General features: G+C 39.6%; 2 protein-coding genes across 4 annotated transcripts in view; both read left to right on the forward strand.

Annotated features, from left to right (window-relative positions):
• Positions 1-225: 225 nt before the first annotated feature.
• Positions 226-3046, forward strand: LOC132265543 (glutamate--cysteine ligase regulatory subunit). 3 transcript variants are annotated; one of them, XR_009468589.1, is made up of 4 exons: positions 226-434; positions 756-1157; positions 1222-1497; positions 2070-2181. XR_009468589.1 is itself a non-coding variant. In XM_059766251.1 (4 exons), exons 1-3 carry the CDS (start codon positions 336-338, stop codon positions 1432-1434), a joined length of 714 nt encoding a protein of 237 aa, XP_059622234.1. In that variant the 5' UTR covers positions 226-335; the 3' UTR covers positions 1435-1453; positions 2070-2170. The 3 variants fall into 3 exon arrangements, 2 of the variants coding, with proteins under 2 accessions (XP_059622234.1, XP_059622233.1); XM_059766251.1 differs by having other exon boundaries at positions 1222-1453; positions 2070-2170; XM_059766250.1 differs by having other exon boundaries at positions 230-434; positions 1222-1402; positions 2070-3046.
• A 3106-nt stretch (positions 3047-6152) lies between these two features.
• LOC132255854 (putative transcription factor SOX-15) overlaps positions 6153-24481 on the forward strand; it is a 40163-nt gene continuing 21834 nt past the window's right edge. Inside the window, exons 1-4 of the mRNA XM_059752025.1 lie at positions 6153-6205; positions 6249-6303; positions 11164-11343; positions 11670-11788. Coding sequence (XP_059608008.1) covers positions 6153-6205; positions 6249-6303; positions 11164-11343; positions 11670-11788 — 407 coding nt within the window. The remainder of the gene's footprint in view (positions 6206-6248; positions 6304-11163; positions 11344-11669; positions 11789-24481) is intronic.

Below are 24481 nucleotides of genomic sequence, written 5' to 3' on the forward strand. Positions count from 1 at the left end.
AGTTTACATTTGGGGTCACGTTTTAGGCCTTTCTTCGCTCTTTTTCCCCGTCAAGAACACTTTATTCGCACGATTCGTCGCGTAATTCGAGTTGAAGTGTGTGTTTTTTTTTCTTGGCAGTGTGTTGCACAATGCGAGGTTATGTCGTGGGCGGGAAAAAGTGCTAGAAAAATGTGAGCAGCAGATGAGACGGGTTTCCGCCAGAGCGCTCTGCGAGCGGTGTGAGGCGACAGCGCAGCGACTAGAAAACAATCGCGTCTGGATTTTTCTCTCGCACTTGTCGGTGGGAAATTGTTGTGAAATAGTGGGTGATTGTGCGTAGCAGTGACTTGAGGATGCCTCTCGAGAATCCGCAGCAGTATTTGCACCTCGTGATCAACACGGGAAATGTGCTGGGCGTGAACAAGAAGGCCGGCCAGAAGCCGTCAGAAGAGGTGAGAGAAGCGCCCCAATGGCGATTCCGGGGCCCAGCTTATGTAAGAGCGCGCCTCTCCAAAGTGCGGCTGTTTTGGGCGCTGCGCGCGTGTTTATTTCTGGGAATCCTTGAGTCTCTTGAGCGAAGTCATCTGGCGTCTTGCATAACATTGATCAACAATCGCAGAATCATCGGTGACGTCACGCTCGGAGTGCCCCCATTGCGTCACGTGTGCGCGCTTCCGCGAGAATGTGCTAGAAGAGTGGCGCTCATCTCGCGGGGCTCCTTATCGGCCGCGCGGCGATAACTCTGCTGACACTCTCTTTCCGCCTCTTTGCAGCTGGTGGACTGCCTGCGCGCCACGCTCGACGCCGCGTCCGTGGCGGTGGGCAAGGGCGGCGGCGCCGCCGTGTCCAGGGCCAGCGACGACCTGCGCGAGAAGGTGACGGAGCACGAGCGCGCCAACGTGAAGATCGGCGCCAAGCTGTTCCTCAACGACAACTCCACGGACAACCTGAAGAGCGCCATCGACACGCTGTTCAGCGTGCTGGGCGTGGAGTGCCTGGACAACCTCATCCTGGCCTACCATCCGCAGGGCCGGACGACGAACGGCGTGGCCAACGGCGACGCCGAGGAGGCCAAGGAGGGCGGCGTCATGGATTGGACCGGCGGCCGCGCGGACGCCATCCCAGACCTGAAGGCGCTGTGGCGCGAGATGGAACGCTATGCGCTGGAGAAGAAGGTGAGCCGCGGCGCTTGTCGCCTCCTGCGGCCACGCTAAAGCCTCTCTGTCTGTTCTCTTGCAGGTCACGCAGCTGGGCATCGCCGATCTGGACGTGAATTCGCTGCAGGAACTGCACAGCGTCTCGGAATTCCATCCGTCCATCGCGCAGATCAACATCAGCACGTGCTGCGTGGTTCCGCCGCCGCTGCAGGAGTTCTGCCACCAGAACGACATCCAGCTGCTGACGCACAGCGATCCGGAAGGTGAGAGACACTTGGGAGGGACTCAAAAATGACGTAGAATTGGGTGGAAAAGTATGTTTCTTGTTCGTCTTTCAATCACTCTAACTCTGCTAAAGGTCAGTTTGAGCGTTTCTCAACCTGTTTTCATGTGATGAAATGGATGAAATCTATTTTCATGCCTATTTTGTGCATCATTTACAATATTTGGCTAAATTGTTATCGGCTGAGCTCATTTAGAGATGAAATATCAGCTGAATTTCGTCACGGAACTTACTCGAATGCGAACGTTTAATTCTGTCGAGTCAGGCTTATTATCTAGAGTTAAGTTTTTTTTTCTCTACACTTTAGAACACAAATAGAAGTTTGCTGATCGTTGAAATTGCTTGTAAAAGCCGATCAAGTGTTAATGAAGTGATTAATGAGTTGCTCAGCAATTTTGTCACTCGTGGCTGAAGAGCCGCAATTAATTGGAGTGACTTGATATTAATGAGTGTCGCTCGTCGTTATTAATATGAAATGATATTAAATCAATTCAGAAACAACTTAATGCACGAGTGGTTTATTTTAAGGTGATTTGGCTATTTTTAAATCCGGCTTTTGCAATGATTTGGCAACATAATTGATTTTTTCTCGTTTTAAAGGCGATATTTGTGGCGCTGCCAATTAATCTGTTTGTGTTTCCTTGCAGAGATTCTGTCCAGAGACACGCTGGCGGGCGAATTGAACGTGAAAGGCTTCACACCCAAGTGGACAATGAGATTTCAGGTGCACGTGAAGTGTCGAGGCGTCCTGGCGGCCAAAGGATACGTCGTTGGTGCGCGACGAGAGTGAATTTGAGGTGCGCTTTTGGGGGCTAAAAAATATTCAGGGATTGATGAAAAAGTGCCGCAACGACTTTTTGTACACAAAATGTTTCTTTTCTCAAAAACAGTTAACTCTTTTGATATACAATAATGATTGCAATCACTCTGAGTGACATGAAATAGTGGCTATTTTGACTATATAGATATATTTGAACATTCCTTTGAAGGGCACAGAAGAAGAAAAAGGAGGAGAAAGTGCGAAAGCTGTGCGCCAAGTATGATGGAATTTTGCGAACAAATGCATTTTTGTTATGGTTTTTTTTTTTATCTGTCTTGAAACTTTTATATGGAACATTTTTATTGATGCGCAGGCAAGAGGATTTGTTAGACGATTGTGAGGCTTTAGAGAGAGAGAGAGAGATAGAGCGTTGTAATAGAGCACTGTTGTAAATGTGTGTTTTACACTCTTTGTAAATGTTTAAAAGAAAATAATAGTAATATAAATTGTGGGCAGTGAAAGAGATGTGAAATGTAAAGTGTGTTATCACTGAAAGTCTGTTGTTTTTCTCGTCCAAAGTTGATGGTGAAAAGGCGCCCAGAGAGTTGATTTAGCATTTTTTGCAATATAGAAAGAGTGTTTAAAGCGCTGACTTTCCCAATAAATACGATATTTTGTATGAAATGGCTGAAAAGGAGGCGGAGAAGAAGCGCGGCGCAGATTCGCGAAGGTCTTGTGCAGTCGTCATGTGAAAAATATGAAAGAAGCTCTGCTGAACACATTTTATATATATATACACTATATGTGAAATTTATTGCGAATAATAAATAAAATGTGACCATTGGATCGATTCTTGTTGATGAAGCGAGTCGACGCAGATGTCAAATACATCAGAAAATTGCTGCTGATCGACTTGAGAAATCTCCAACCGTGAACTTGTTGCAAAAGATACAAATTTATGCGATTTATGCTCCCGAAAAATGTCCGCATTTCAATGAATCGCGACCGCAGTGATAAGGATCATTGGATTTTTCCACGCGGTGACTTTCAATATGTGGAAATTGAGCGTCAAACTGGTATTAATAGAATTCGAGATGTTTAATTTGTTTAGAATTCTTTGATTTTGCACGCGTTTGAAAGGCATTTTAAATATAGCCAGAATGATACTTGAGCGCTGGATCATCACTTCTCATATTTATAGGGAAGTCAAATGGTTATTTATTGTATCATGTGTGTTGATCTGATATATTTGGAGTGAATATTTTTAGATTGTAAATTTCGGAAATAGACTGAGAAATCATAATAGAATGATGAAATTATTAATAATCTCGATTTATTAACACTTCTTCTATACACTGTCTTGTGCCTCAATTTTATCTCTTCTTTCTGACGAAAAGAATTTAGAGTTTTAAGATTGAATTTCCACAGTAAAAAATTGTGCATCGAGTTAAAATCAATATCGCGTTTCGATAAATCGATCATTTACAAATTGCCGCAACAGCGCTGCAAACACTAAAAAGATTCTTTGTCGATTCTGTGCGCTTTGACAAAATTTGTGTCTGTAATTTTTGTAAAGTTACGTGTAAGAAAGTCATTTGATAGAATGACGAAATTCCTGAGAACTCCAGCAATACGCAATGCAACTGAAGGTCACTGAATTGCTGACTTTTGTACGTTTTTTTGAGCATAATTCTTGCAATTCTCAATGATTGTTTGTAGCTTGGCTTGTAGTGTTCCGACATTTTGTTTGTTTACGCCAACAGGGATTTATCTTTTGATGGGTTATATATTTGTGCTACACAATTACTAAATGATAATTACTGAACAATGACCTGATCTCAAGACGTTCGATCTGTTCTTCTGTGGATTATCAGAAGTGGTGATTTTGCAGGACTTCTTTAGTCACTTTCAAGCATATTTCCTGTAGGATTTCACCTGCAGAGTGGGTTTGGTTCCTTCCCTCTGTGATTCGTGTGATTCAGTTCCCATGGTCAGAGTGGAGAGATTTTTGCCCTTTCTCGGCTCGGGCAGTGCTGCATCTCTCCGGGATGTGTCACACATGCTGAGACCGCGTGGCATAATGTGGAATTGTTCATAAATCACTGTCAATTGCGAAACTCCTGCAATTGACACATATTTGCCACTCTGTCGATCACCGTCGCGGCGATAGAGTGGACAAAGGTGACAGAGTGTCCCTACAATTCGCCATCAGTCAACGGCACCGAAAGCTCACGTGTCGCAGGCGATTTCTACACAGTTTCCGCACTTTTTTCGCCACTGGCGGACGTGTGATAAGGAATTTTGAAATAGCTGCACAGACTCATTGTCTCCGACTGATAGCGGCTCAGTGCTCTGCAATTGCTGCGCTCTTATCGCGACTTTCGTCAAAACATCTGCGATTTTCCCGCCGTGGCTCATCTTCTTGGCGACGCGCGCAGCGAAATTTCTATATATCAAATGTGGCCAATTAATATTCATACGACATTCGGACAGAATTTATGCAGTCATTTTGCTCTACATTATTTCTTTCCTCCGCCACGACATCTTCCCACCTTCTTCCACCTCCTCTGCGCCTCGCGATGGGGATTTCGGCCGCGAGTCTCGCGGGCAAAAAAGGGAAGGAAAAAAAGTGGCGATGGATGATCGCGCGGCAGCCTTAATTCTCAATTCAGGAATCCCAATATTGTATGCGGTGGTTGCATTTTTTATGTAACTTATTCAGTGAGTTGACATCTTTCGACGAAGTGAACACAGAATGGAGGAGGGCGAAAAAAAACCGCCACGATCGCCCAAAAGAGACCTTTTTTTTCGCTCTCTCGAAGTATTATAAATATTTTTGTGTAATACCGAGAAGATGGTGCAGGAGAAAAAAAAAGGCGATCGCGGTACAGAAGAAGTCCGCGAGAGACACACAATTCCAGAAAGAAATTTTGAGAGGGACCACAAATCGCGCTCTGTTATTGTTGGCCTGATCATGTGGAGTGAGAGTTTTCAGGGTTTAAAGGCATCGTCCAGAGGCTCTTCTGCTCCTTATTTTTCTTCGTTGCCATCAACAAGGTTATTCAGTAAATTTGTGTGTGTTTCTCTCCAATGTTTTCTTGCGATGATAATTGGAAAAAAGGATGAGAAGATTAAGGCTGATTTTTTTCTTCAAAAATTACATTTTCAGCACTTCTTCAAGCTTTTTAATGCCTTTTTTTAATAAAAAAGCAGGGAAATTTAGAAATAATATGCAAAGCACAATGCAATTTTCCAGGTAGTTCAGAAAGACTTCTAGAATTGGCAAATTTAAGAAGATATTCTGAAGAAATGAGGATTTTCTAATGCAAATCATCACTCATAGAATTATGTTAAACTGTGTTAATTACACTAAGATTGATCATAATCTCTAAAATGTAGTTTCAAGATACAAAATTGTCTATTTTCAGAGCTGTTTGATTGATTTTTTACTCTAAAATAGCAAATTTCATATCTTTGTCGATTTATAGCGAATAATGTTGGTGGAAATTGATAAAGTTTCGATTGTTGCGCATGATTTTACTACACGAATAAGTTTTTTTCAAGGATCCTTTCAAATATCCACTGGAAACTTAGTATATCTCTTAAATACTGTTCTTATCTTATATGAAACAACAATTGACAGTGACGCTAAATGGCTTTTAGTATCCTTTAACACAAAGATCATGCTTGTTGTTTGACATAAAAAGCACATGTAAGGAAGCAATTTAATCCCCAAATGTGTCGATTAATACTTCACGCGCGGAGTGTGTGAATAACCCTGTTGCATCTCAAGCGGTCAAATAAAATTGGCGCGCGGTATTGAACATCTTCTGGACGTCACGGTTTTTTATCTCGTCTTTTGCTCTCCTGCTACTTTTCCGACTCATCTTCCCAGCCATTGTCTGGCTCACGGACGACGCGAACCTTTTGTTACCATTTGCCTGATCTGCATACTTAACAGTTTGACACTATGTTTTCCCAACAGCGCGATTGTGCGCCGCTTAGGCGAAGGCTCTGGCGCAAGTGAGGAGGAAAAGTGCGCGTGTGTTGACATAAATCTCGTTAGGCAATTGCGATTAATCCCAGGTGCTTCTGCTGGTCCAGCTTGGCAGGAGAGCCTCGTAAATTGGTCGATTTATCGATAATTCCAACTGTGTTGTCTGCATGTTTACTCAAACACTTTCATTTGTGGCGCGGGAAGCATTAATTCGGGGCTTATTCGCTGCTCGAGAGAGCTAATTTCCTGTGAGACTCTTTCCACGAATTATTATGTGCGCGCATAGATTTTTTTTCCTGCCTCCTTCAGTAGATTTTATTGCTCTGCACGCCTCGTAAATGCTTGTCAATGGTTGCATTGATATTTAAATTTCTATACGCATGAGATTTTTTGGGCATTACGAAATGCGCTGGCGTGATTTTCTAATGCTCGCAATGCGAATTGAGCGCCTTCTCGAACGTGAAAAATTCACTTTCTTCGACTGCGCGACGCGGATTTTCTTATCTCTTAAGTGCAGTCACAAGGCACAGGCATTTCGCTATAGGTGAGTAATTTTTTGTTGGCAAAAGTGGTGAAAGCGCCGAAGGAATGACAATTTTGATGGGCAATTGGGAATTATTCTGAATTATTAGACTGTAACTAAATTGTCACACGCAAGGAGGCAACGCGAGACAAATTGCGCTGACGGCAGAAAAAGAAGCGCTAATTGGACGTGAGATTTGTACAATGATTTCGGTTCCTCGCCAGTGAAAATTCTCCGCTAAATTAAACGCTTTCGTTTTCATTTTTTATCAGTCAACCAACACACAGCCGCGACTTGTGCAATTAAGATTGCCTGACAATCTGTTCTGGCGGTGCGACAGAAATTCCAGTGAATAAAATTACTAACAATGCATGCAAAGCTGAAATGCCACTTGATGAGACATCAGGAGCGCAGAAAGTATGAAATTGCTCTTCACTGAGCTTTCTTCGTTGCCTGTAATTTTGTTTTCTAAACATCAGCCGAGAAGATGTGAGTCTTGAAGGTGAAAACTTCAGTTCAATTTGCAGGAAATTGCAAATGTTGTCATCATTCAAGATATTCATTCATTCTTTTGTCGCTTGTCTGTTATTTTGAAATCTTGAGAAATGGCCCTAAATTCCGACACAAGGCTAAGAAAGAGGAAGATTGGTGACTTTAAATTTTGAAAAAGGGTTTTCCTTCGTCTTTAGCTTCTTGGTGTGCTAAAACCGCATTCCAAATATTGATCCTGATCTCAAAACGGGTGGAAAATCTTCTTACGTTCCTTTTTGCAGTTCTTAGTATTTAATGCTATTTATTCTTATATTTCTTAATGATTATTCTAGCATTTTCCATCTTATTCTTCATATCACATCTAACCAAGTCTAAAACATAGATTTTCCGAACTCATGTCTGTCCATTGAGATGTCCATATGAAGATATTAGACTTGAAAAACACACACAAACACAGATATGATTACTTAGAGAGCCAGACTGTCAAGAAATAGAAATTACTTTTGATGATTAAGATGATGCTTGAGTGACAAATGGATGAGGCAATCACAATTATTTTATTTTTCACTCTTCCTCAAATTGCGCGATGTTGTAAATATTTCGATTTAGTGGCGCTGTGAGGTAAGCATAAGAGCCGAAATTAAATGCTCGCGCACAAGTGTCTTTGGGAGGTCTCTTTGTGCGCCCGGAACGGCGCAAGATTTTGAGGCGTACGCCAATCAGAGAGATGATTTACATATAGAGAAGATTTGCGGGAAGATTCATTAGGAAAACTGGCTGGCAGACAATCGAAGTGAAATAACCTTTTACTGGGTGAGGGAAATAAGAGTAGAAGAAATGAGTGGAATAATAAGGCAAAAATCTTACGTGAGGTCCTTTTATCATGAGATCTATAAATGAGATTTATAGCGTATTTTCCTCCTCGACCTCCAATTGAGAATGAAGTGCGCAAGGGAGAGAGATAGATCATCTTATTGGCAATGCACGAGCCCCTCTTCAATCTCTTTTCGTCGACTGTCTGGAGAGAGGCAGGAAGATGTGTGCACTCTCTTAATTCCTCCCCGCTAAATTCATAATAACAATGTTTAGTGCCTCTTAATCACTGTTATTATTCTCAATTGGAATAAAAGGGGATCCTCCACTCCCCCGGAGCTGAGATTGATGCCAGTTGTGGGTGGTGGTGACGATATGCCAAGATCGCAATCTATGTTTGGGAACGCAGCTCAATCACTTGGGATTGAAGTTCATTCATTTCTTGCTCCACAGGACCGCGAGCTAAAGCAAATATTCAGCATTGAAGTGGATTCTGATGGTATTTGAGAGGAGAAAATAAGAATATTAAGTTGATTTATTTAATTTAAGCGTGAAAATGAATTTCAGCGGACTTCAGTTAGAATGTCCTACAAAATTCCCATGGAAGGTATAGAAAAGTCCTATGAATTTCATACGAAATGTCCCTGTGTTTGCCTTAATAGGGTTTCTCAAAGTCCGTTGAATTTAATGCAATCTTCCAATGGATATTGTGTGAATTAATCAATGATTTTACTTCGATGATGACATGAAGACATGATTTTTCCAAATCCCAAAAAAGCCTCTGAGACAATTCAAAAGAAAATACAAAACTGCGGTATTTGGCAATATCTTCATTACACGCGTCGTCGGTTGCGTTGCAAATCTGTGTTGTGAACGAAAATCATCGTTGATTCGTGGTTTTTTAATCTTGCTCTCTCGAAAGTCGTGGGCGGATGTAATTACTGCCACATTATATAATTTCCCCCGAAGAGAGGGAGAAACATTGGGAGTTGGTTGTATAAAGTGCTCGTTAAAGAAGAAGAAAAAAAAAACAGAGTCAGAGAAGAGGAGAGAAGATGAAAAAGGCAACTTGGTATTTGATATGTGAAAAGCATCGCATATACATAACATATTGGATCGTGGAGAATGCTTTTATGCGCTCCTTTTTCACTCCTTCCATCTTTATCTTCATGCTCTCTCTCTGCAGCATAATTTTAATGTTTTATTATCCCAGCAACGGCAAGCCAATATTGGCTTATTGATTTTAGAAAGAGATTATCACATTATTATTAGAGACTGTTGGCGCATGATGAGGGCACGAATTGGGGATCCATTAATTGATGCTGCAAATCTCTTATTAAAACCCCTCAAAGGCTCTAAGGCGCGGAGTGCAAGAGAAAAATGAGTCCCTGTCCAAATGCCAAAACCAAAAAGGAGAGAATATTGAGTATGAAAAATCTGCTGAGAAGAAGAATTTAATCTTTGATGGTTTGTGTTTCTTTATTAAATTATAAAAGACGCTCTTCGGGCTCTTCTGTCTTTCTCTCTCTCTCTCAACACACCCACTGAGGATCTCGTCTTTCTGGAGCAATTCATCTTACAATATATGTCTCGGATTGGAAATTAATTTCAGAGCTGTTCAGGAGCGATGAATTCAGGTAGTTTTGCGTGAGATTGAAGGGATGTCCTTCAATTCAGTGATAAATATCCACTCATTGTGTGATGAATTGCTGCCATTAGCAGGACAAGTTTAGGATTTCTTCGAGACAATCCTGAAAATACTTCACATTCATCGACAAAATTCTCCAGCGTCACTTTATTGCCAAAGTGATTTCTCTAATTGTCGCTGTGAAATTGTCTGGGTTGATTTAATGGTTTTATACGTGGACGCGTGATAAGAGAGTGCGGGTTTTGGTACACGTTGATGGATAAGAATGAAAAGCAGCTCGTGTGAACCGGAAATGGCGAATGAGTGTCTTGAGCGTATCATCAATTTGTCGTGAACGCCGGAAGTCGCTTACAACAGCACCCACTGGCCTATGAAGGTGCATGAGAAACCACATAGACTCTGCCCCCATTGCGATCGATGCGAAGAAATGCAGCAGAATACGCGCGACAGGTGATAATTATGGCAAAACAACCAGGTAAACTTGTTGATTCCTGCACTGCGATACCAAAATGCCGTGCTTCTTGCCACGAAGGGCGCTTCGAGGCCCCTTTGCGCTCCATAAATATTCAAGGGAGAGGACAAATTGGGAATGTATTGAAGCATTTCGTGCAGAAGGGTGCACAGGAGTGACAGAGGTCCCTTTGGCTTTCACGCTTCACGGCAGAAATGTTGCGGTATTTGAAGATAAATTTATTATTAGAAGAGATACAAAAGATTGTCTTTTTCGCATAGCATGAATTAATTAGTCCAATTAAAAAGTTATTTAGCTTAACAACCAGATTCTAATACACGTCTGTTCATGATGAATAATAAATATATTCAATTTGAAGGTATAAAATACAATTTTGATCTTAAATCTTTGAAAATTTGTTGTTATCTGAAGTATTTTTTAGGAAAAATAATTTTTTAAATATCAATTTTGATTCACAATTGACGGATAGACAATTTAATGATTTTGGTTGATAAAATTCTTCTGCGACTGTATTGGAAATTATTATCTAATGGAGTTATTACATTACATTTAAGAATATTGAACTGAGCAACAAGATTTCTGCAGTGTTAAAGCTCTTGTTGGCACTTAAAAAAGTCTCTTAATTCACTTTAAAACCCAAAATAAATAGACAAAAAGCATAAGTGGCGAATGATATTTCAAAATCCCCGAATAACTTTTATATCATCTCTCAAACTTACATGTTGACGTATTTTACTCAAGCCCCAACTCTTAATTACGAGAGCAGAAGATTTGTATTTGATATAACACTACAGCATAAGATACTAATAATCTTACGCCAGAGTGGCATAAATTAGAGGGAATTCAACTTGAGGTGAAATTATTTCCTTGTTCCCAGTGATCTTGTGGCCTTGCCGTGGTGAATATTTTATCATGTCATTAATTGAGTCATGTGGCCTGAAATGTATGTGTTTGTCATCTTTCGTACACAATTTGAGTATAGTAGTTTTGCGGACACTCGAGAGCATTAGTGCAGAATTTGGGGGGCATTCTTAAGGGCGCAGCGCATTTCATTCATGATTTGTTGCGCCGACTCGTGGTCATTGAGTGCGGTGCTCTCCAATTGGGAGAGATCATTTTCTCATCTCTGTCTGACCAATTGAATCTGCCTGGGAATCCCTTCCTCTGCGCGCCGATCACTGAAAATGTGTCCAAAGAGTGGATCACGCCAGGTCAAGTACAGTTGAAAGACACACAATCTCTCCACGCGTCGCGAGGTCTCTTTGTGTGATATTTTCCCTACGCACGCGGGGACAAGAGTGGCACTTTCTGATCGATAAGGCGATCTTCGTGTGCTTATCACACCTTATTTACCACGGCCAGTGCACATAGGCTGGCAAAAAGGTGAAAGACAGAGAGAGAGAGAGAGGTGTTGCTCGGCGAGAAAAAAACGCCACGTTTGTTTGTCTCTTTCGCCGGTGAGACAAAAAACGTCTCACAACGGCAAATTGTGTGGCGCACGTTGAGAAGAGAGCCACCTTGTTGGCTCTTTTTCTTCCACAGTCGCAGCCAGGTGATTGCTGTGCTCGCGTCGTCTCGCTCTGGTGCCTGAGATTGGCGCGCCTGTGCTCTCTGTCGCACACCCAAACCCACTCACCCAGCGTCACACCTGTACTCTCCAGGTAAGACACTCAGTCAGATTTTCTTAGTCACTCGAAGGATATTGCGCAGACTGAACGTTCAGATGCGATCGCTCTTTCGTCTGTTCTCTCGCCCTCAAGATTGACTTGTCGTTTTTTCTGTGTGTGACTCTCACGAGTTGAAACCGTGCCTTTTCCTCCACCGGACACTTTTCTTAACTTGATGATCAGTGACATGATCTGTGTTCTCTGCAAATTAATCGAAATTATGGAATACTCAGTAATTGTTGTTGATTTCTGTATCGAAGGATAGCGGCTGAAGAGTAAAAGTTCTGGGCGAAAGATCACTTTTTCCGGTGAATTTCTGCCAAAAACAGAAAGAAAAACACACACATACAATTGTTCGTTGTCGGGAAATTTGGTGCACAAGAAGTGGAACTTAACGTGACTCCTGAAGAACAGACAGACTTTTCCACATCGAGCAGTAAGAATTTCAGTGTGATAATCGTGTTTTGATAAACTCTACAAAAACATCCTCAATCGCAATGGAGTCTGACGGAGAGCATGAAAATGGATTTACCGCCTACAAGTAGGTTCTCTTGATCATTCGCTGGGTGTTTTTCTTTTCCGTCGGCAGTGAAAATTGCTCGGCCAATTGCTTGTAAATTAAATATAAGTGTACACAAGCACATCTACTCCATGGTTTTCTTTGAGAATGCTATGAAGAAGAAGACACCACAAAAACTATGGAAACAACAAAGGCGTTGTCGGTTTTACCTGAATTGTAATACTTCTCTTGTCACGGGTGATGATTTTTTAGCAAAGTGGATGTCGTAAAAAGTCAATTATTTCCCTTTAAAGCAAAAAAAACAACACTCCGTCGTTCCTCCTCTCACCCGTTGATGATCGCCTTGTGGAACACGAGTAAATACAAATTACTTATTCAACGTTCTCCTCCCGAAAAACCTGAGACACTCAATTCCCCAAGGAAAAGAGTGCCAAAAGTGATCTTTATTTCGATGGAAAAAAGGAGAAAAAGGAGGATGTTTAAGTGAATTTTGTGATCTCTTAAGTGTCAATTTTTCAATGTTGCAAAGATTTCCACAGACTTAGGCTTTGAACGGAGGGAAAATGTGTGTAAAAAAGTGACACAGTAATTGCTTCTTTATTTAAATTGTGTGTTTGCGTTGGTGCGAAGAAGAAGAACCTGGAAAAAAAAGCACAAACACCGAAAAAAGAGTGTCGAGGAGAGAAATATCAGGGAAATCATTTGGCATGACGTTCCACTCAACCTTCTTCTTACAGAAATTATAAAAAAAAGTCATCCCCAGAAGGCAGAAAAATTCGCATAATTCTTCAAATAACAAAAATATCGTCCAATTCGTGTCAAGGATATTTGGTAAATCCCAATGTGAAAAGGAGTGCACGAGCGAGTGAAAAAAAAAAGAGAAATATATTGCCAAATGATTCCTCAGCATATGTAAAAATGTGTGACTTTGAGTCTTAGAATGGTGGTAAATCATAACAATAAATCATTATTTCTTATCTTACAACATTCACAAAGTGACGAGCTATGAAAGTGCTGAACGATTTATTAATTTCTTTAATCTTTCCCAACCACGCTTCTCATGTGCAATAGAAAGGTAGACAAAATGTCTTTTACTTCGAAGGGATATTTCCCTCTTTTCCCTTCCATTTCTCTCACATTCAGCCCTTTTTTCTCGTTGCGTTCTTCCTTCGTTTCGGGGGACAAATTGGTCATTTGAATTTCAGGCGATGCATCCGACGGAAATGTTGATTGCGATCGGAAATGGGTGAAATATCACATTGAATTTCTCTCTTTTCCCTTCCATTTTGGGGAAGAGAGTAGCGATAAATCCAGTTTAATGGCCATTTCTAATCATTTTTTGGTGGTTTATCAATGTGCCAGTTAATTCAAATAATTACTTATTCTCAGTTTTTATTGAACCAATAATAATTTGTTAGGCAATTAAAGGTTCTTCAATCACTTATTGTTGAAATTCTTATGAATGAATTGTGATTATAGTTGCATTTTGGATTGATTAAGCTTTGATTGTCTGGTGAAACTTCACCTGGAATACATTCTTCTAGCATTTTCTTAAAGATTCTTAATCTCCTACTTAACATACAGTAGCGAGGATTAGTTTAAGACACCTGAAAAATGAGCTTTATGGACTGAAATTTAGTTTCTCAAAGTATTTTTGTGTGCTAAAATCACTACAATGCTAAGTTTTCGTTCTAATCGTTATTTGAATCATTATCTTGTCATACATCAATAAGAAATTATTGATTTTCTAGACATTAGAATAAGAAATTGACTTAAAATGCTCAAATATTCACGACCACATAATTATTCTTGAAATTATCAACTTGAAGTCTTATTCTACACTTCATAAAAAAACCCGTGAACAGGATTTGGGTCGCGGTTGTGTGGAAGAAATGGAACAAAAATGTTAAACGGATGCTAAAAACACACAAAAAGCACGTTGACGAGTCCGAATTAAGGCGCTATTATATCAAATTCGTGATTTAATAGCGGTTATTCCATGGATTTAGAGCAAAAAAGGCACTTTGTGATATCTCGACGCTTCGTGAACGATCATAAAACTCTGCTGTCTCAAAGAAATGAAGGAAATATCCTTAGAAATATCGAATTTTTAGCGCTGAAAAGCATGTCCTAAGGAAATTTTCGCTACTGTATGCTAAAAAAAAATGAATTTTTTCGTCAATCTTGTGTAGAGATTCTCCTAAGATTGTCTCTTCCTCGGCGAGACATTTTCCCTAATACAAATGAGAAATTTCGCGGAGACGACAAAAAGCGCCGCGCGACTTAATTGTCTTAGCGAAGATCGCGATCTCTATGGAGAAGGGATCTTTTGCACCAGAATTTCGTCTGCCAGACCACTTACTCGTTGTCTCATTCGTCTGCTTGTGGATTTATCTGAAATTCATCAAAGCCGCGTGACAGCTATCCTTCGAATGTCAACCTTTTTGCTTGGCATCTCTGCCCATTTTTTCCGCGCTGGCTCTCGCACTCTCCTTCTGGGCGCAGCAACACCACAAATGTATAGAGGAAAAGCCTGGCGATATATTGTGACTTCGGCACACACCAAATATCGCGAGATGAAGTTTTAATCTTTTTGCGCCCAAAAAGCCAAGGGTGTCGGCGAATCCGTCTCATCATGCTCTCGAAAAGGCGAATTTCTCTCTCTCTTTCTCTCTGGAGGGAGTTTTGTGTTGTCGCTCATAAATTAGACGGCATTTTGTATAGATAAAAAATTCCCGATTTTACAAGAAAAGACTCAACAGTCGCAGACGACATCTTCGCGAAAATTGATGGATATTTCAGGGGTATAATAAAGCCCACAAGTCTTGTGCATTAATGTTGCAAATGTCTCGATCACAGCGTGTGATTAGGAATGTATAAATCAAAACCACTCAATGGAAATCCTCGCTTCCGTTGTTTAATTAATAAGACAGCCCACACGTCTATTTGTATAGATGAGGAGCAATCGAGCCACCCACACCTGAAATGGCCAATCAGTGCGCCGCAGTTGCTCAACATCATATTTTTTCCTCTTTAGCAATCTAATTGGTGGCATTAGAGATCTCTCCGAAATTCCTTCTCTCACAAATAAGCGACTTAATTAATTTGGCATTCTATTGAAGATCACGCTGACTCGAGCAGCAGGACAAAATCATTACCGAAAATTTACGACATCACAACATGATCATGAAATCTCCTATGAAAATGTGTATCGATCGAAGAGTTACAAAATGTGTCTATTTGTGGGTTTTTCTTTATAATTTTATGGAGTTATCTGACATTTCTTTTATTTGCGTAGAAGTTTCGACACTTATCGATACGAATTGCGTGCAATTTCTATTTTTTTTACCACGATTTTGGGGGAAAATTGTTCAAATCGTCAGTCTAAGGATTAATAAGTCCATATCTGAGTATTTTTCCCCTGAAATTGTGTTAAATAAGGAAATTGTAAGCAATTTATATCGATCAGTATCGGTAAGTGTCGATAACTTCAACCTGAAAACGCTCGTACTTATTTTCATCAAGTTCTCAGTTCAGAATTCACATTCTGAGACTTTATTAACTTCGTTATTTACTCAAGATGTTTCTCTGAAACTTTAAAATTAGTTGCATGGCATTGAAAAATATTAGACTTGATTTTAATATGAAATAATCTAGGCGCTTTTGAAGCTTCTTGTGCTGATTTGACCTCCATTTCTGTGTCTCACAAGTGCCAAATAGCCGACGACAGAAGTCTTTAAGCAGTAGCTTCGGCATAGACAGTGAAGTTCAAGAGTTGCTCGCAATATCGCTCGAGATTAGAGATGTACGTGCTGAGATTATGTGTGGCGTGATTTCTAGAAATGCTCCAACCATTAGGAAATCTCTCGGAAACAGTTGCTGCCAGCACAAGACATCTTCGATGGACACTTTGTGCGTCTCTTGCGCTGAGCCAAAACCGCATTTCGTGTGTTCTTGCACAGCCGCAAAGACTTTTTGGTCAAAATCATCCGCTTTTATGTCTTTCCGTCCGAAATGTCGGAGATTAAAAGTCGCGCACTATCTAGATTTGTCTGTTTTTTTTTCGCTCTTGTCCGCTCACGGTGAGCCAGATGAAATGGGAAGCACGATCGCGGGTTAAAGCGCGACATTATGAGATAAGAAATATGTGGTGAAGTTGAAGAAGTAAAGAAAAAAAACTCGTCCCAATTTTTCGGAAGATTTTGTCTCTCCTTCATGGGTAAAACGCGTGCCATTCGTCTGGGTGCTTTATGGTTTTGTGTCTTATGTGCGAGATGCTGAAAAAAGCGTCTATTGCATCACTTTTATCTCCTCCTTTTCTGCCACCACACCATGGAAGAGACACGCAGACACTTTTAATGTAAATGCAATAAAAAACGGTAAAAAAAATGTCCAAACATGAATTTTGGAGGTAACATTTTAATTTCTTTTCTCCATCTGCGCACTGTGTTGAAATTAATCTCAATATATTTTGAGTCCAATGTTAAACAAGATGTTTGACCTGCTGCTACTGGACAGAATTGTTGCCACATAGAATATCGTAGTTGAACAATTTTTGAATATGGCACCGAAAAATGCCCGTCGGAAGATATGTCAGCACTTGATGGGGCACGAGATTGTAATATAACATCTTGTAATCGAGGTTTAAAGAGACACACACTGTTGAATATATGAGATCAAGGGACAGATATTATGGTCGGAAGTACAATATTTCTAAAATTTGAACTTCAAAAGCACCTTTTGCTGTTATTTCTTAGAAAAATCAATTTTATTGCATTTCTAGGTTATGTGATTGATTTAAAACAGATTCTGAGTGTTCAGATCTGTATTTAAACTGAGAATATTTGTCTTTTTCTTGGCACAGTTGAGTATTTCTTCTCAATAAACTTCAGATTTGTTAAAATTTGGAAGTTAAAAACAGCTTTGAAGTCAAACATAACCTCAAAAATGACATTTTAGCCTATTTGCTTAGTTATTTCCACGGTTTGTAATTTATTTTCCAGTAGAACCATTCTGATATTCTCTAAATTTACTTATTTCCACGTTTGAAAGGATTCAAATTAGCCAAAGAAGGTTTTAAAGCTAGATTTCATAATCTCACAATTTGGTTAGAACTTTTCTTGGCGTTTTTCGAAGACATAACTAAGAAATCAAGGCAGAAACTGTTCATGGACAAATTGTGGGACATTATAAGATCTCTCAAATATGACTTAAGAGATTTGAAGCATATTATCTCCCCCTTGACTGAGATGTTCTATAAATAGGATGAAGAAGAAAAAAAGCTGACGGCTTATCTTAGAGCAAATAATGATATAGTCTAATTTAAGTGTGCTTTTCCAGTTGCAAAAAAGCAGTCGAATCGTGTTTGAATATTCATTTAAATGGATATCGATACGTTGTCTGTGATTGGAATAATAAGATCAGTCTGTAGAGGTTAATTAGCACATTGGGAGTGTTCTGTGATTTGCCATTTTCCTGCTCAACTGGATCCAATGACAATATCCGATGGACAGATGAGAAGAGTGCATTAATTAGACTCGATTTGAAATTCTTTCGCAATGTTCCCTTGAACCTGAGGAATTTCCAAGCATAGTCGAACACAGAGTCTGGCATCTAATGGTATTTGCAAAGGTAAAGAGCGCGAAATTGATAATGAAAAACCCATTGAGTTTGACTAATTTCTCTTTCAATGAGATGAAATCAAAGTTAATGTCCATAGAGATGAATAAAATTGCAACAATTGTACAATTTTACACATGTAAATTGAACAATAGTTTGTTCAACACCGGGTGAACAATGGCACAGCAGCCTCCAGTGGTACATATGGTATGGATACATAGTGAAAAATTCCATATTTGAAGTGTCAAATAGCAAAAATACTCACTGCATGCGCGCCGTCAATGAAAATTGTGAGTATAATAATTTGCAAACAAAAACCCACCACAGCCATTGTCTCTCATCATCCATCGTGCTCTCTTCTATCCGCGAGTGCATTTCACTGTCTGGGCAGCTTCTTGTCTCGCTCCTAATGTCGCCCAAGGAGTGACTATCTCAGCCCGGAGATTCTGCACACTCCGCGAAAACGGTAGCCGCGATGTGCTGAGTCAACGTAATCAGGCAATGACAAATTGTAATTTCAATACAATAATCAATTGTTTTCCAAACGAAAAGCGCGCGCGCAACTAAAATTTTCGCGCAGACAAACTGTCGTCAATATTTTCGCTTAATGTTAGTCACACACGCTGTCTCTCTCTCTCTCGCACTCTAATGCAGGAGGACAAATCAGCTGTTTTCGCCCCACAACAAGGTGCACTCACACACTATTTTGTGGCATTAGTAATTTCTTTTTATTTTTGCCTACACCACATTGCCACATATTCACATAACATCGCGAGCTTTACAACCAACACGACTGGATTCTTCCTCTATTGTTTGGATAATTTGATAAACAGAGAGAAAAAATAGTCCATTGTGTCATTGGGAGTTCAATTGTTCACCTTATGAGCCCATCTTACACACTATTCCGCCCCTGCTACCGTCGCCGCGGTGACTTTCATTGATATTTCGCCTCATTCACTGCTTATGACGACTCAGGATGATCACGGGGAATCCTTGTTGAGTCCAGAAGATACTCAAAATGCATAGTTTCCTTCCACAGTTTTCCTGCAGCTTTTCTATGGAATGATTCTATTAAAAACAAGCTCAAATCTAGAGAAAAACACTCGGAAATGTGTGGAAAGTGACTGAAATTGAGTTTGATGTCCTTAAATGGTTAAAAATAATAATTTTGAATTGATAAGTTCACATTGTTTTAAAAATGGCAACGTGGATTAAGTGATACTTTCAGCAAATAATCCTGATTTTAAAGCTTTGAGCTAAAACTACTCTACAGTAGCAAAAAAGTTGTTTAATGTAGAAAAATGCTGAACTGAGGTTGAAATCAAAAAATCAAGTCCAAATCTTACATACAAAGATTCTCCGTATTAAGTAAATTTCTTCTAGACATTCAGAACTTTAGAATTAATGGATTTATCCTACTAAATATTCCTAAATTTAAGGTTTTTTTGGAAATGAAAGATCTTGAAATTTTAAATATTTTGGCCTTTCAAACTATCAAAGTTTTCACAATAAAAGGGATTTTTTTTCAATGCTTTAATAATTTTTTCACTCTTTCGATTCTTATTCAAAATAGTTTTGAATTGGAAGAAACAGTTGGCAAAGAATCGAAGGAATGAAGTGGAAAAGTACGAAAAACTTAGTTCTTCCGGTAGATTTGGCGAAAATCTTGTAAGCCTAGCAACGCTGGCTTTATGTCCTTATCAATTGTACATAAAGGCAATTGAGGTATCGCATGTAGATCAGCTGATGGAGGAGCAATCAAAATTCGCACTGCAATCCAACAGGCCACAATTCAGTCTCCAGAGTCAATTCACACAATGAATTGTAATTACATAAAGGCACGGCAATTCAGTGTAATAGATGTGATGTTAGGCAGCCGCGTTATCAGTATACGAGGCTGTACATAACATAATACGTGCCGGCACGTGCGTTCCTTAAGCCCACGGCTGTCTTATCGCGATGTCCACACAGAGAGTGTTTCCGCGAAGTCGCGCTGTCCCCAAAAACTGCCAAACACGCAGCGAAACCCAGCGAGATTTCTCAGGAAATGCGCCTTCCTTCTGTCCGCGTCGGGGAGTCTTTTGAAGAATGCGGACCATTAGAAAATGTAATGAAGCTTCGCGGGTTTGTGTATGAGACAATCTTGTGTGTGGATTCTTTTTCGCGCCGCATTTTTACGAAAAATCAATCATAAATGCCTAAGACGCGGGACATAAATCAAGCGCACAAATACTTTTTTATTTGATCATCATGAGAGGAAAAAAAGATCTCAGAGATGAATTATAATTGGCTTAGAATCTCCTCAACTGCTGCGCCGTGCAAATTTATGCGGAAAAACCAGCAGAATTCATTATTCTCTCTCATTTCTTGATCCATTCCGGGTTTCGGGGGAACATTGTTCCGGTTGGGCATCCACTATCATCGTGATTGTTGGAAATTAAAATGTACATATAATGTGGATATATTTCGCTCTCTCAGTCAGTGTGAGATAACTCATGTATCATCGGGTAAATCATAACGCCAAGAAAGTATAACATGCCGGCAAACAAATTGATGTGAAAAGTGGCTCGAAATTTATACAGCAGAAGGAACGTTTTTTTGCTCATTGAGTGGAAAATGGACGCGTGCTGGATGGCCTCTCGCTCGGACACGGCAATGGGGAGGTGTACTTGTACATCATATTAGTGTGATACGCCAGCAATCATATTGTTCACCGCGAGGCACTCGACGGTGAATTATGACGCCGAGTGCCACGCAATTTGTGCCTCATTGTATGTAATTAGCGGACGCGGCTGACCAGAAAAGCGGCACATTTTCCAATCAAAGATTTCAAGCAGATTCTTATTACACTTCCCCTCACTTTTGTGCGTTTCCTTGGCTGCGTATGCGAAAATATCCAGTTTGTATACTCAGAAGAATCATATGATCTTGAACCAAGAAATGAATATTATTGAAATTAGTTCGTTAAAACCTGTAAAGGTTAAAGTTCGGCCTTATATTCCATCTAATTTTCGACTTAAGTTTAGCCTTTTTTCTGGCTGTATAAAATTGAAATTATTTTTTATATTGAATAAGAAAACATTAAGATGAGATTAGTCTTAAATTTTATTCCTAGATTTATTGGTTCGTGAAGAAACTTGATTCAAGTTTTATTCAGATTAAAAATACAAACTTTTTCTGCCCACTTAGATTAAAAACAAGGAATTTTCTGCATAATTTCAAAGCTTTGTCTAAAAAAAAAAGGAAAAATCACATTTTTGTATAAAGCTGAAAAATACTGGGTTTTCAAGACTGAAACAGACTTGAATTAATAATGAAATTTAGAGTAAAATTTAAGAATGAAAAATCTTAATCGTTTTTACGCCAAAAAGCTAATTTTACGGCTGGAATTTCTTCTTGTCTTACGAGTTTCTTTTTCAAATTCAAACTAATCATTAAACTAGTTTAGAATTCTGCCCTAAAACTAGCATTTTTCGGTTTTAAAAAGTGACTAAGACTTTCTGTGGAGAAGCTGGAGGAAAATGTGCAGATGCAAGTGCTGAATGTAATTGCATAACAGCAAATTGTTCGAGATTTAATTAGATGATTGAACATCTCGCAATTTTCTCTAATGATTTTTAATTGATGGGGCCGCAATTATGGCAGAAGCTGTTGTAGTTTTTTTTTCGCGAAAGATTTCAATTCATGCCAACGGAGATTCCTTATGCAAGAAAATTGACTCTAATCTGAACTTTATTCGAGGCTTTTTTCTCTCTTCCATCTGGCAAAGATTACGTGCACGGTAAAAATGCCACTGCTTCGGAGGAGGGAAAAAGACACTTAATTACAATTTCATTTCCCAATTCATATTGTGTGTGTGTGGTGAATATTAAGGAGAGGAGATAAAAATTGGCATGTCAATGTCCGGATAGTGGAAAAATGAACATGAGAAAAATGCCAAAGAAATATGAGGTGCTCAAACAATTGCTATGTGAATTTAATGAGTAACGATAGTGCCTGTCTGTGTGGGTTAATTACGTTGGAGGAGCGTGACAGTACCGTTTACGAAGAAATGTCCAAATTCTCTTATGCACACAGCATTAAATTTGATGAGCAGCGCATCCAATTAGGCCATTAAAAGAAATTTTTAATTAATTCACTTCACACGAACGCCCATAGAGAGACACTATGGGAAAATGGGGGAATCTCTTCAGCTCTTGAGAGTGTCCAAATGTATATAATAAGATAGCCGCTGAGGACGTGGCGCGAGGGCGCCAAAAAATTGAGGTGAGACAGAGTCACGAAGGAATAAGTGTGTTGAACTGTCGCCAAATTGCGTGCGCAGAAGAGAGAGAGAGAGAGAGAGAGAGAGGTGTGGATAAGAGGCAAAAATTAACACATGTAATTAATTACTCATTCATCTGCTCTGGCGGCGATATACTTGTGATTATAATGAAGTAAGAGCGTGGTAAAGAAAAACACGAGAGACATTTTTGAGGGCAAACCACTCCATTGTCTTCTCCTGAATGGCTGATAGAGGGGAAGAATTAAGCTAAATAACATTACATTTGTATCGAGATCAATTGGATTGAAATTTCTTTTCTTGATGTGCTTTTCCACTCTGGCCCGGAGGAAAAGGCGCGATCGGAATCTATCAATATTTATGGGGGGTCTCTCACGAGCCTACAATCGCAACTATGGGGAAAATGTGTCTGAAGAGCCCTACAAAAGTGGAAACAGGTGACTCACACTTCACATCAGAAATCTTCCCAACACACTAAAGTGCCGCGATAAAGCCTCGATTTGGCACAGCTCATGAGTACTAGAGCTTCTTGCTATGCTTTTCAAATGAATTAAAATTGAATATTTTCGACAGTGTTTAAGAAAAAATTAAAATAAATAATCCCAAATAATGAATTATTTGGGAAAATCAACAAAAAATTGAATAATCACAAAGTTTATGATCTGAAATTATTAACTTGAAAAGTCAGAGCTTTATTCAGACGAGATTTAAACGGATTTGATTAAGAGTAAACTCTGGATAATTTGTTAGGATTTTCTGCAGAATCACTAACAAAAGCAAGCAAAATGATTTGTACAATTAGTTTAAACTTAAAATCCACTCTGAATTATAAAAGACAAACATGATTTTCAACATGATTGCGAAAATGGCAACACTAAATGTTGTGATTGATCACAATAAGTATGAATTTGCAGAAATTGTGACTTCAATGATGTCCTATAATCAAGATAGGTGAAAAGTGTAGGAAATTCCGAAATAATTCGAGAGGTATTTGAATGAAATCATCCAAATTTCTTATCGCACACGCACACACCGGGGAAAAGTGGGGTTTAGCACTCATTTTCCTCCTTCAGCGGCGCGACGAGATAATCGGAGGTTGAAGGTATGTTTGGAGGTGTCGTTGATAAGATACAATACACACATCCGACAAGATGGTAAGAGGTGATAAGATGTGGATAAATAAGAGAACACCTGATTGTGCCAGGTCACGTAAAAGTGATTTTCACTCACGATGTCGCCTGAACGAGTGCGGCGTGCAATTTCACGTCAAATTCAACATTTTGCTAGCAATTTTCACATTGATGGAGTTCATTGAGAAGAGAGAGAGAGAGAGCGAGAGATTGCGGAGGGGAAAATCAGGTGATAGCTGATGAAATTTTTCACAGTCGTACGTCATGTGTGGCTGATAAAATTAGCCCATTGATAAGGATTTTGTCGGCACGAGAGAAAAACTCCACAGGGGAGAAAATTTCACCGCGGAGAATTCCTGGCTAAATACTATGGCATTTACACGTGTCAATTGGGAGGTATTTTGTGAATGAGCGAGCGAATTGTCTCTGCAACTCAGGAGTCAGTCATATACCATGATTTTCATACACAATTGAGCGTTTATCACGATATTATGTCGCTTCTTTTGTGTTATGGTTGGCGAGAGAGAGGAGATCATATAAGAATAGAGACATCGTCATGATGTAATTTTATATGCTTGTGAATCGCAGAGAAAATGAAAATATGCTCTTCTTTCATGCATTTTAATAATAATAATGTGACTTTTGGTGAACCTGAAAGCAAGGTGACAGAGAAAAATACTTTTGGTCACTCACACTTATTAATGCGATATGATATTAGATCGATAAGGCGGGAATAAAGCTCGATAATCCCTGCGGAATAAACCGCCTGATTATCCCTTTTGTGTGACGTTAATTCGCAACTGAAAGAGCCTCAAAAAAAACTGTATACAAAAATTACTCACGAGTAGTTTTTCTTTGAGTGGTGAGAATGTGATGTTGAAGCATTTACATTTCCACTATTTGCACATGCAATCACGCTTCTGTGCAAATATTTGCCGATGTGATAAAGGCTTCTCGAAGCCTGTTTGTCATCTGTTAAGGCGCTGCATAATGCTATGTGTGTTTTCTGTATCTAAGCAACTCCGTGAGAGGAGTGATTTTGAATGTGTGGCGAGTCCCGAAAAATTCCTGCTCGTAAATTTGCCCGTCAGAGGAATCCCAAGCATCATAAATTGCGATCATCAATTTTCGTGGAA

This window comes from Phlebotomus argentipes, unplaced genomic scaffold (genome assembly GCF_947086385.1).
Source record: "Phlebotomus argentipes unplaced genomic scaffold, Phlebotomus argentipes genome assembly contig_5, whole genome shotgun sequence".
In the NCBI taxonomy this organism is placed as follows: Eukaryota; Metazoa; Arthropoda; class Insecta; order Diptera; family Psychodidae; genus Phlebotomus; species Phlebotomus argentipes.

Excerpts from the sequence above, each read along its gene's own strand:
- LOC132265543 (XM_059766250.1), top strand. The coding sequence starts at position 336 with ATGCCTCTCGAGAATCCGCAGCAGTATTTGCACCTCGTGATCAACACG. Across the intron at positions 435-755 it reads GCCAGAAGCCGTCAGAAGAG|CTGGTGGACTGCCTGCGCGC; the intron begins GTGAGAGAAGCG and ends GCCTCTTTGCAG. Across the intron at positions 1,403-2,069 it reads GACGCACAGCGATCCGGAAG|AGATTCTGTCCAGAGACACG; the intron begins GTGAGAGACACT and ends GTTTCCTTGCAG.